This window comes from Arachis duranensis, chromosome 3 (genome assembly GCF_000817695.3).
Source record: "Arachis duranensis cultivar V14167 chromosome 3, aradu.V14167.gnm2.J7QH, whole genome shotgun sequence".
NCBI lineage: Eukaryota > Viridiplantae > Streptophyta > Magnoliopsida > Fabales > Fabaceae > Arachis > Arachis duranensis.
In genome coordinates, this window is record NC_029774.3 from 32009472 (window position 1) to 32022114 (window position 12643).

The following is a 12643-nucleotide window of genomic DNA, read 5'->3' on the forward strand; positions in this document are numbered from 1 at the left end:
AAGCTAACACCCAGGCTCAGAAAGAAGAGCTCAACCTCCTATCTGAAGTCCGAGAAAGAGCTCGGATTAAGGAAGAAGCACGAAAGCAAAGGATTGATCTAAGGTACAATAAAAACGTGATCAACAGAAACTTCATCACCAACGACATCGTCCTAATTTGGAACGACATCAAAACATAGAAGTCGGGTGAAGGAAAGCTAGCTGCAAACTGGAAAGGACCTTACAAGATAGTAGAAGTCCTAGGCAAAGGCTCCTATAAGGTGTCCGACCTCCAAGGGGGGGAGATCCTGAGGTCCTGGCACGCTTGTAACCTAAAAGGTACTATAGCTAGGAGTCTTGTACCTAGGTGCACTCTTTTTTCCTTGAAAGATAGGGTTTTTTAATGAGGCACCAGTACAAGAACTAGGGGCACCGAAGCCTCTGGTAAATAGCTCTGTAATGGAATTTTTTGGTTTGTTTCTTTTTTAAGTTTTCTATCTCAAACGCTTTAACTTAAGCTTGACAAATCGCAAAAATCATTGACCAACCTAAAATAGTCAGCAAGATAAAGTGACAAGGTACAAGTTAATGTAAGAAGTTACACAAACAACTTGTACAAAGCGACCTCAAAACAGGTCGGCATAAAAATAGAGTTGTAAAAGTAACTTAGCGAAAGTCCGATTACTCGAAGTCAGTCATACTTAAGGAAAATAATAACTAAGACCCAGAGAACTAAAACAAACCATACCCTGCTACAAAGACTTAAAGGGTACTTAACAAATTAAGTTGAAGGAAGAGCATTGCTTAATAAAAGTTGCGAACAAAGGCAACGAAAAGTAAAGTGTTCTACCCACTATTACAAAAAACTAAATGTCATAAACCCACAGGTCGGCAATCAAGCAAACACTAGAAGCAAAAAAACTTAACGCTTCTCACCCATGAGAGGGTTGAAAGCCTCGCCAGTAGTAACCTCTTTGCCCGAGGCCGAAGGAGGGGTAAGCACGGACACTGGTACTGCCGAAACGACCTCAAGAGCAGGAATAGAAGTCTCCACCACCACTGCTTCAACTCCTTCACCTCCTCCTCCAATGCCAACCTCTCGCCAAACACACAAGTATACTCTTGGTATTTCTTGGCCTTTTCTTCAGCCAAGGCAGCTACAGCTTCCGACTTAGTGGCCCTCTCCCGAGCTCTTTCAAGGTCCGACCTCAAACTATCCCGCTCCTTCTCCAAATCCTTCTTTATCTCGCCAAGTCTCTCTACATACGCCAGAGCAGCCACCAGGGTACTGGTCGTCGCTTGGATAGGGGAGCCCCTTTACTCTTTAGCCTGGATCGCACACACCCAAACCGTCTGAAGGCCTCCCCAGGCTAAATGCTGGAGATGGTTCTGGATGGCAATATCATCCATGCTTAGATGATGATAAGGGAGCACATTCTTCTCACCCCAGGTCAAGGCGTCGAAGCGGCTCGACTAAATGCTCTCCTCGTCATATACCTTCTATTTCTTAAAGGGAGGCTCAAAAGAAGGAGGAAACTCAGGGGAGAGCTCAGAAGACACAGGCCTGGACAAGCGAGTAAGGATGATGACCTTCAGGACAGTAGGGCTTGACCCCGACTTCTTTCTCAGGGAAGATCGGACGGATGATCCTGCCCCGACCTCTTTTTGAGACCCGGCTCCAATATCTTTTTGCTGTTGAAGGTTTTTTGCAACGAAGGATTTTTTGGTATTCCACAGATAATTTATAGCCGACTTGGGAGCCATACTTTTTGCAAAGCAACACAGAACGAAGTCAGAATTAACATTTAAAAAACAAGAAAAATTCAACAAGCAAGGGAAGAAGAACTACCAAGATTCGACCTCAGAAGGCTAGGATCTCCTAGATATCTCTTCGTGTCCAAATGGGGATCTTGACCCCAGGTACCCAAAATAAAGTCTACAATCCCCCTCTCCAGATCATCTAAGTCAAACAAATCCCGTTTAATGATATTGAGGGTGTTCTCTCAATACAAGGGAAATAAGGGCCCTTGGCTCTCGGAAAGGAAGAAAGGTTGAGCATTCACAGCCTTTTTAACCTTAAAAAAGTGATTTTTAAAGTCATGAAAAGAGTCGTCAAAAATGGAAAAGTCCTTCCGACCCTGAACAGCTTGGAAGGATATCCATCCCAACTTCTTAGTCGAGCTATATGGTTTAGTTGCAACAAAGAGATAAAAGAAAACGTTCAAGGTAGGCTGGACGTCTAACTCCCGACATAGGAGCTGGAACATCTTCAGGAAAGCCCAGGAATTCGGGTGCAGTTGGGAAGGGGCAAGATTTGAAGACCGCAAGACCTCCACCTCAAAATATGTGAAAGGAAGTCGGACACCTAACCTAGTAAAAAGGCAATCGTAGGCATAAAAGAAAGGATGCTCGGACTCTACTATAGGAGGAAAATAGACTCTCTCCTCAGGATCAAGTGGTTCTAAGACATAGTTTCTCTCATATTCCCTATTCTCACAAATGCTATGGTATCTACGAAACGTATCAACTCTTTGTCGATTATCAGGACACACATTAAAACAGTACTATCTACCCAAATCCGAAGAGCAGGGGGAACCTTAGTTGACATGTTCAAGATAATTTTGTGAGGCATAAATGCTACACCTACAAAGTGCAAAATAAAGCAAACAGTCACTAACAGAAGTCGGAACTCGTTCAATGCAAGTCGGGAAAAACAAATCAAATCAAGGGTAAACCATTCTTTTCAAAATCCTTCCACACAACAAAGCAAATGGCACCTCTTCGACACAAACACCATGTCAAAGACGGCACCATCATGGGCAACATAGTGCATAACAGACAACAGCCACACCAACAAGGATTCATTCAAAGGAAAAAATAGAGGGTCTTTTTAAATCTTTTCCTCAAAACACTCCATATCAAAATTTCTCCAAAAACAACAAAAAAAAAAATTCAAAGATAGCTAAAGCAAAACCAACAACAAAGCAGGTCACACGCAGAAAGAAGAGCTTGAGGGAAAAAGAAGAGAGAACCAACCTCGAAGAAGATCGAATAGAAGAGAGGAAGAGCGCATCTAAAAAACAACAAGAGCACGAACAATCTCCTTCGTGCCGACACAACAGATAACCCTTCAAAATGCCAAGATCGAGAAACCTCGAAGAAACAGAGACGGGGAAACAACAAAGAAAGTACTTTGGTGAAGAAGAAAGCAAAACAACTTTTCAGGAACAAACAAAAAGAAGAAGAAGAAGAGCCGAAAAGTCCCCTTTTAAAGGAACAATCAATCAGGAACGACTCTTTTATGCCCCTTTAAAGCGCGCGAATCCCCAGGAGCAAACCACCGCGCAGAATTCGACGGTCATTAAAGCTCCCCCAACGTTCAAAAATTCGAAAGAAGTTGGGTGACACCGGCAAGATCAAAACCCGACTTACATAGTAGAAGCCATAGAATGCTTGAGCTCAACCTATAAAAGGAACGAACTCAAGCAGGGGCACTGTTCATACCCTGTCCCAATAAATGAAAGCCAGGCCCAATAACCCAAAAAGCCCAACAATAAAGGTGGACTTATTGATAGACCCGACCTCTTCAAAGAGGTCGGATGATGACTTAAAGGTGCAACTCAACCTGGCATAACCACCTCCATAAAGTCTCTCCAGCCGACTCTATTTCATCTAGAAGGTAGATCCCAACAAACTCCCCAGATAAAGGGAACACTTATCTAACAGAAAAGATAAGGACTACTCCAACAAAGGTGGTTATCTACTCTACTATAAATACACTGAAACTCCCAAGTATAACGCACGTTCTAATCTACTAAAAACTTGCCTAAGGTCCTTGCTAACTTAAACATCGGAGTCTCTTGCAGGTACCATCCCCACTTCCTCACGAGGAACTCGGACAGGCGGCACCTCGACACCAACAAGTCGGACGCTGTCCTACAAAGAGATTTGGACCTCTCGTTCAAACCCAAATCAACGTTTCAGGTAACTCTCGAAACAATTTCTTTTTTTGAATTTTATTATATTGTTAAAATGTGATATTTTTAATTTAAATTAGTTATTAATATAAAAAATATATGGAGCCAAGTTTGGGGCCAAAGATAGCCATAACTTTTCTTTTTGGCTTTTGTCTTGCATTCATTAATTACCGCTAGAATGAATACATGATATCATAATTATCATAACTAAATCGAGCTAACCGTTTTGACAAAAAAACTGATAAACCGAAAGTCTGGTCGGTTTGGTTCATTGCAAGGATTGTTTTTGCTCTCAAATCGATCAAACACATTTACATACACAACAATGTATATTGGTTCAACCTAAAACGTCTTGTCCAATCCTCAGGAAGCTTGAGAGTTCTACTAATAGAATGAGTGTACATCATATATTATTTGCATAAAATTTTCTCAACAATATAATCCAACAAAATCTAATATAAAAAATAAAAAAACGTATTGCATTCATTAGAAAACATATAAAGTTAAAAAAAATTATTTTATTAAATTCTATAGAATAAATACACATTTTGACACTTAAAAGATTTTGATTGACTAAATGGGTGTCAATTTTATTTTTGACAATAAAATTCCAAATATCAACTTTGTCTAACAAAATGGTATAAATTAATGATTAACCCATTTTGTCAAACTAAACTGATATTTGAGAATTCATTTTGTCACAAATGAAAATTGAAATCCATTTTGTTTAAATTCAAAATCTTTCAAGTATCAAAATAATTATTTACTCAAGTTTCATATTAACAAATCAATAACTAGCATTCTAATTTTAAATTTTCATATTAATGGAATCACAATTCTATTACAATTTTCACATTTTATAGGACTTTTACATGTCTCCGGAGGACAGGGACCTCTTCCCGCCTCTATCCCCGTATATCGTGAGGACTGATTTCCGCTTTCGTCCTATAACCGTTAATTTCTTTTTTTCCTTTTTCCCTTTTGTCATCCACCAGAATAAGAGGGACTGGAGGGCATGAAAATCAAATAACCATTGCAGGGGATAAGATGACATTTAACATAAGACTGAACGGCTGTATCGAAACAATAATTTATGTATACTATAATTAACATATTATGAATCACAGACAACGTAAATGAGAGTATTAACTCTTTAAATCAACACGGTAAGACCTTTAACCAACATTCAGTTCCCGTCTGCAATACATATATCGCGGAGACCATAGAATTTCACCAAGCAAACAACGGAGAAAGTGAGATATGTATATAGATATATAGACATAATGAAGCTATTTTCTCCTATCCAACAGCCTCAACATCAGAACAGGATTCAGGTGAGTTCACTGGAAACTGATGGTCTTCGAAGTTTATAATATGGTACAACACTGATTGGTTTTCTTCGCCTGTTTGTAGAACATCTGTTTCAAACACCAGCATCATGGTTCTTGTGTCAGCATAGCAAATTAATCCATAAAGTTCGTCATGCTTTCTTTCAAATACACAAGAAAATATGTACTCAAATAATTCACTCTAATCATGGCAATAAATAGAACAACTGATTTAACATTCATCAATGGATAACTACCAGGAAAAGAAAAGGGATGTGTAAATAATGGAAAAAACTCGATAACTATAATTTAGAATGAAAGAATTATCTTCCACAAAATTAGAATGGAAGTGTAGTGTCCATGTTGATGTTTCATTCTTTTGATGGTAGGAGAAAAGAGAAAACTGTGAAAAGCGATGACACTCTTAAGGGTACAAAACCAAGGTAAGAGTAGAGAAAAAGTTCTATATGTAAGAGAAGCATTGTAAATTTTGGCAAGTCTGTCTAACTATTTTATACAAGTTAATCAATAGACACTAATTTACTGTTTTGTTTATCAATAGGCACTTGGATTCAAGTTCTGAAGAGTAAAAAAAAAATTATGGATTATATATAATGAAGAGTATTTTAGAATTAAAAAAAAATTGTACACTAACTCTTTCCATATCTTCACTATATACGGTATTTATAACAATATATAAAGGAGATATAGGGAGTTTGGTGTCCAATTCCCGCTTTTTCATTTTATCCCTACCAACTATCATTGCAATTACATTCATGTCTTATAAATTCACACTTAACCTCCATTAAAATATCAATTATAATGAAATGAGAATAACTAGATAATATATTCTAAGAGAATGCAACTTTTTCTTTTAAGAAAGAAAAAATATCACTACAGAAAGAGGATAAGGCATCCTCCAAAGAAAAATAGAAGGCCGTACAAGATTGATTCATGTGACAAGACATGCTAATCTCTTTGCATATCTACCAAACAACCCAACTAACGGATGTATTTCCAGAAAGCACTGTAAAATCTAGGAAGGCATTTGTAAAATCCTTTCCAAATGATGTTCAACGATGAGGAAATCAATCCTTCAAATTTATCATAGATCATTGGAGAAAGCCTATATCTCTCCAGAAAGCTTGTTCCGAAGCCATAATTATAACTTCAATAACGATTCTGGAATTGTTATTAGCATTATTACCTTTTTATGCTCTTGAATTTAATGTGCAGTCATTTTAAGACATCGATCATCATGAAGTTTATTGTATTTTATTAAAAAATTGAATTACTAAAGAATAAATATAAAAAAGTGCAAGTTATTCGTTGAGAGATTATTTTAGATTGTATATGAATCAGAAAGCCAAAGCAATATTTGTACTAGCATTTGTATCAAACAAAAAATTCCCAAAGATCCACTTGTACTGGCATGTGTATGTCAAGAATGCTACATATGTTTTGACGGAGCTTAGATGCTAGTGAAACGTTAAAATTAGCAACTTCATATCTATGAGATCTGAAGATATATATATATATATATATATATTAAGAATTTGGTGCATCTCCATGTCTATGTCATTATGACATTCCATGTCAACTTATATGCATCATAGGTCTTGACATCTACCAGCATCTAAAGATATTGTGAATCTTCAACTTCACATTCATGTTTATATATATGATATATCCTACAATTTAAGAATTTGATGAGTCCCCATGTCTATGTTATGTTGACTGTCCATGTCAAGAGATATGCTTCTTAGATCAACAGTATCATGTTAACCCTGCTTATGTCTTAGGAGGGATTCTAAGTTTCTAACCATAAGAAGTTGCCAAGACCAACAACTTGAGAGTTGAGATGTGTATGATTGAAATGTGACTCGATAGGAGATAATCCACTTTTGGATGCAAAATGAAATAAGGGTATCCATAGGTGGTTATTCTGTTTTGAATATCCTTTTTGTATAGCTGACATTGTCTATATTTGCAAGTCATGACCAGTACCATGGAAGAGGTAATGCTAAAGTTGATTGTTTCGATTACACATATATTGTTGTTAAACAGGTGAAAATGATATAAGATTTGTTTAATTTTAGGGAACTAGTGTTGTATTCCCAGAGGTGCCACACTAAATTATCTAGCATTTTTGGCTTGTTAGGCTAAATGAGCTTGTATCAGTAATTGTCCAAAATCAGACAACTTACAATTGCTACAAGCCAAGACATGAATGAAAAGAATAATATAAATAAGATCACCAATATGCTTAATGATAACCTTCAAAGACAAAGGTTTAGTAACGAGAAGGATGAGGGAAAGCAATGCATTCATGTATCAGAAACAAATGCAAAGAAGTAAAATAAGAGCTATTGTGTACCTGTGATGCTGCACTCAAATCAGAACTCTTTTCAACTAAACTGTCCAGCCTCTCTCCTCGAGCAAGCACACTATCAATAGTCTTATGCTGTTTACAAAATTAAAGACCAGACAGTGAGAGAATAGTAAAATAACTCAAATAGAAGGTCAATGGGATTGTTGGAGGGACGATTTATGCTTTTCTTGAAGTCCAAATGGAAATACTTATACATATAAAACTTATGCCAAAGGAATATAAAATGTGAAAATGATGTCAGAGAAACTATAAATGTTAAAAACAAGTCAAAGGTCCTTGACAATAACATTAGAAATCAGTTGAAATGAAACTACTTCATGCTTTCATGTGTACACGATTCTTAGAAATGAAACACTAATATCAAACATCAAATTTAAATTGAACAAGTGAATTATTAAGTCTAAGAAACACTAATATGTTTGATGAAACAGAATTGATAGTAACTGATTGGTTGATAACCCACCGACAAATATCATACAGAAATTTGTAATAGTACATTATATTTTGCCTCATGAGAGAGAACACTTGGCCATAATGCAGACATTGTCATCTGCGACTAAATGTATTTGAAAAGCAATGCCAAAATTCCATTAAAGTGACAAAAGCTACAAAGCATTTATAACTTGAATAATTACATATAAGGGAAAACATCTGACTAAGGATAAGTGAATTTTAGAAGAAATTCACTGTTTTGCAAATATATAAAGCAATACATAGTTAACCCAATACTTACGAGAATGATTTTTGTTTCATCTAGTTCTCTTTGGATTTTCAACAACTTGTCAGCCTCTGCAGGGTCCTGACAATATGTAGAAGGAGGATTCCAGTGAAATGCAATTATGTAAAAGTATTCATCGAAGGACAGGGAAACATTGATACAACTTATAGCCCGTTTGGTAAGTGTTATTGGAAACTGGTTCTTGGTGTTAAAAAAAAACAAAAAAAAACAAAAAAAACAGCTTGCCTGCTAAGAAATTAATCTGGATTAATTTTTAAAACCTTAAAACAGCTTGAGTCTTACTAATAATATGCTTGATAATTAAAAAAATAGAGAATACATTTTAAGAAATTCATCATTCTAATTTAAGAAACTAGTTTTAACAGGGGAGCATCAAGTGTCCTCACAAACTTCCATTTGCCAAAGAAGAAGCTGCTTTTTCTTCTTCCATTTGGCATATCACCCGCTTTTCCATTACAAATTATTTTCTGCAGCCAATGGTGAGGAAGCTCCTTACTGCAACTCAGCCACAGGCCACCTCCACGTGCCAACATGTTCAGCACCAGAGTCTGCTTTGATTTGGCAAACATCAGTTCGAAATGATCTCAGTTGATCCTTTGAGTTAGTCTGACAACAGACATCTGAATCAACTGATCATCTGAACCTGCCAATTGGCATTATTATCCCACCAACACTATTTCTTGAACTCTGCTCTATCAGGTGTTAAACAACTTTCCTTTTCTTCAAATGCGTGCTTTGGCCCAAAACATCGAAATGTGATCACATTGTAAACTGAATGTGGCAACATAAAACAAATAGAAAAATACCGCAGAGTACAACAAGTGATATTTACGATTAAATAATTAAAAAATCAAAAAATTAATAAAAATAACAAAAAAGTTAGAGATCTTGCAGTTCATATAGTTGGTGAATTGTGAAACAAAACCATCCAAACAGAAGTTATAGATTTTACCATTATATAACTGTTTGGAAAGTTAATTTGTGAAACAGATTTTTTTTTATCTCTTGTTTTTAAAAATTCAAATCAAACTAGCTTTATACAACAATTTCAAAGTATTAGAAAACCAAAACACTTTCAAACAGGCTCTAAGATTATGAAAATTTTTAAATGAAATTAGTAATATCTATTCTTTGTGAAGCTAATATAACGAAAAGGTATTTACATGCCTGGAATTTTGTCAGAGCTTCATCCAAATAAGGCCAGGGTTGAGTGCTGTCTGTTTGAGCACTTCTCCATGACTCACCAAATTTTTTGTTATATTCATCCAACACCTGCAAAAAATCAAATTTCTTTTCATAGTAAAGAAAGTTCATCACCATGAAACAATACTAAATTATAAGTATCATATCAGAAACTGTCTTTTTGTGCCAATTATGGAGTCCAAAGTTAGGAAAAATTAATTCGGTGCAGTTGATGATTGAGATTTGAGATTGCTGCTACAGTTTCAAATCTAGATTCCTAATAATCTTCCTTTTCCAAACACACTGTTCTCCCCAATTTTCTCACATCACGACTCTCCTATCATACAGAAGCCATTTTACACTTGTTGCAGAGTCCAAATTAGCCACACATCCCACAACCACTATAGAACCAAAGACTAAGGCTTGTCACTTAGTATCGGTAGCAGGGATTACAGAAAAGAGTCTTTGTTGAACTTGGTTTATGCATGTTAAAGCTTTAACATTTTATGATCTAAGCCTAAGTCTTACAAGGAAAATTTAACAGTTCACGGAAAACATTGATCCCACCCTCACCTGGTTGAGAAGAGAAAATGCACTTCGAATTGGGTAGTGATCATCCATAAATCCCACAGCACAAAGGCCATTTCTGTTGTAAGCATGCACCTTGTACTCTGGAAAAGGAAGCAACAAAGTGAAACAAGTTTTCAAATTTTCAAAATTTCAAACACAAGAAACCGTACCGAACCACGCGTTGAACGATCACAACCAAAAACTAAAATCAAATGGAAAATAAAGATTATCCTCATCAGAGACCAAAATATATTGCCATCACTCATCACAAATTGATCTACAATTTCTATTGTTATGAATTAGTAACTGCATCCAATCTCCAAAAAATCCCAATTGTTTCGAATTTTCTCTTTTTTTTGGAATGGAATATTTACAGAATCCCCATGAATAGGACCAAACCTTATTCCATCCTTTGCTTTAAAAAAAAAAACCACTACCCCCATCCCCCACCCAAAGGAAGAAAAGGAAGCAAAAAAACATTTGTAAATTTTTCTAGTAAATAGCAGAAGCAGAACCCAAAATAAATGATTAAAAATCCTACGACTAGAGAAGCGATCAGCACCAAAATACAGTATCATCAACAACCTAGATCAATCAAAACGACAACCAAACAACTCAAAAACGACCAAACTCATCATAAATTCAAGAATCGGAAAGCGAGAATGAAACCCTAAAACGTTGAGATTTTGAAGGGAATATACGAACCTTCATGCTGAACAGATTGACGCTGGCCCTGAGGAGTGCGTTTGGCGACGGTGCGACCAACGAAGACGATGAACTCCTTGACGCTTGAGCGCTGGAAGTAACCAAAGTGGCTCACGTCCGAAGCGTTCGCCAGAATCACCGGATCCGAACCCTCGCCACTGCATTTCAATACCAACAGAGATGTGATCTTCATATCTCTCTCTCTCTCTCTCTCTCTTCCTACTGCTTCTGTCTCTGAGTTCTTTCTCGCTCGATTTGCTCTTACAAAAGTCTCAGTTTCCTTTTTGTTCCTTTCTTGGATTCCGATTATGGAGTCGGCAAACGATGGTGCAACCGTGTAAAAGAAAAGAAATGGAATACGAGGCAAGTTGCACACTATTGAAAACAAGGAACCTTTTAGTTTTATAACAGACAATTTTGCTAGGTGACCAACTAAGTATCACCCAATTTTGCCAATTACAATATAGGCCATAATAAAATGGTGAATTCTATGGTGAAAAATATATTTTTTTTTCTACACATATAAAATTTTGGTGAAAGTTTTAAAAATGGGTAATTTTTATACTGTATTTTATGTCTAATCAAGTCTTACAATCTCTTGACTTATCAATAGGATAGTTTGCAGTAATTTATTTTTTTATATTAAATATTAACTGAAATTGATTTTTAAATGAAAATATTAATTAGGTGGGTTAAATTTTTTTGCAACAGGTCAATTAAAAATTGAATCATATTTTAATTTGGATCAAAATAATAATCATTTTAGGTCTTTTAATATATAATATAATTGTTCACCGGACAAAAAAATACAGTATAATTCTTTTAGATTTTTTAACATAAATAAATTAATTGACAAAAATGAATAAATAAATAAATTAACACAGCATTATTTTCAAAAAAACAATGAAAATCAAATAAAATACCAACATACAATTTCGTTTTTTCTTGTTGGTTTACAAAAAATATAAGTTTGGCCACACCGATTTTAGTACAAATTTGAAAAAATTATTCTAATTTAAATGAATAATATGACCATACTTTTACTTCGTTATATTTTAACTTTTATAATTATTATACTTACTAAATTTGTATGTATAATTATTTTATATAAAAACCAAATGTTAAAATATTTTATTTTAGTTTCTAAATGAATATTTTCTATTGCACGATTTTATTTTTCTTAAAAAATATCTAAATTAATATTTAAAAATCTAAATAATTATAACATATATAATGTTTATAATATAGGAGAAAAAGTGCAATAAGAGAAGTTTGATCTAGAAATAAAACTGACTAAAATAATCAAAAGTGACTATTGCTATTTTTTCTTTCTTTGGTCATGGACAATTGATAAAGTTATAAAGAACTATCTATAATAATTAATTAACTATAGTGATAAAAAATAGAGACTTATTTTAGCACAAATTCAAGTATGGTCCAAATTTTTAACTGGCCTGTTACAAAAAAAATTTAACCCGTCTAATTAACACTTTCATTCAAAAATTAAGTTCAGCTAATACTTAATTTAAAGAGACAAAATTACTGCAAACTATCTTATTGATTAGCCAAGAGACTACAAGATTTGATTAAACAGAGTGTAGTATAACAGATGTCTATTTTTAAAAGCTTCCACCTAAGTTTTATATGTGTAGAAAAAAATTACATTCTACACCATAAAATTCACCTAATAAAAAAGTTTAATAACACAAAGTATTCCACATCTTGACATTCATATTCAAACTTAACTCTCATTTTACTTTTTACTTTCACA

General features: G+C 34.9%; 1 protein-coding gene across 1 annotated transcript; it reads right to left on the reverse strand.

Moving 5' to 3' along the window:
- Window positions 1-5030: 5030 nt before the first annotated feature.
- On the reverse strand, window positions 5031-11259 carry LOC107478535 (VAMP-like protein YKT61). Its single transcript, XM_016098672.3, has 6 exons — window positions 10873-11259; window positions 10171-10268; window positions 9583-9687; window positions 8410-8475; window positions 7662-7748; window positions 5031-5374 (listed from the first exon to the last, which is right to left on the reverse strand). Exons 1-6 carry the CDS (start codon window positions 11063-11065, stop codon window positions 5324-5326), a joined length of 600 nt encoding a protein of 199 aa, XP_015954158.1. The 5' UTR covers window positions 11066-11259; the 3' UTR covers window positions 5031-5323.
- Window positions 11260-12643: the final 1384 nt, after the last annotated feature.

Excerpts from the sequence above, each read along its gene's own strand:
- LOC107478535 (XM_016098672.3), bottom strand. The coding sequence starts at position 11,065 with ATGAAGATCACATCTCTGTTGGTATTGAAATGCAGTGGCGAGGGTTCG. Across the intron at positions 8,476-9,582 it reads AAGCTCTGACAAAATTCCAG|GACCCTGCAGAGGCTGACAA; the intron begins GCATGTAAATAC and ends ACATATTGTCAG. Across the intron at positions 7,749-8,409 it reads ATGAAACAAAAATCATTCTC|CATAAGACTATTGATAGTGT; the intron begins GTAAGTATTGGG and ends TTTTGTAAACAG.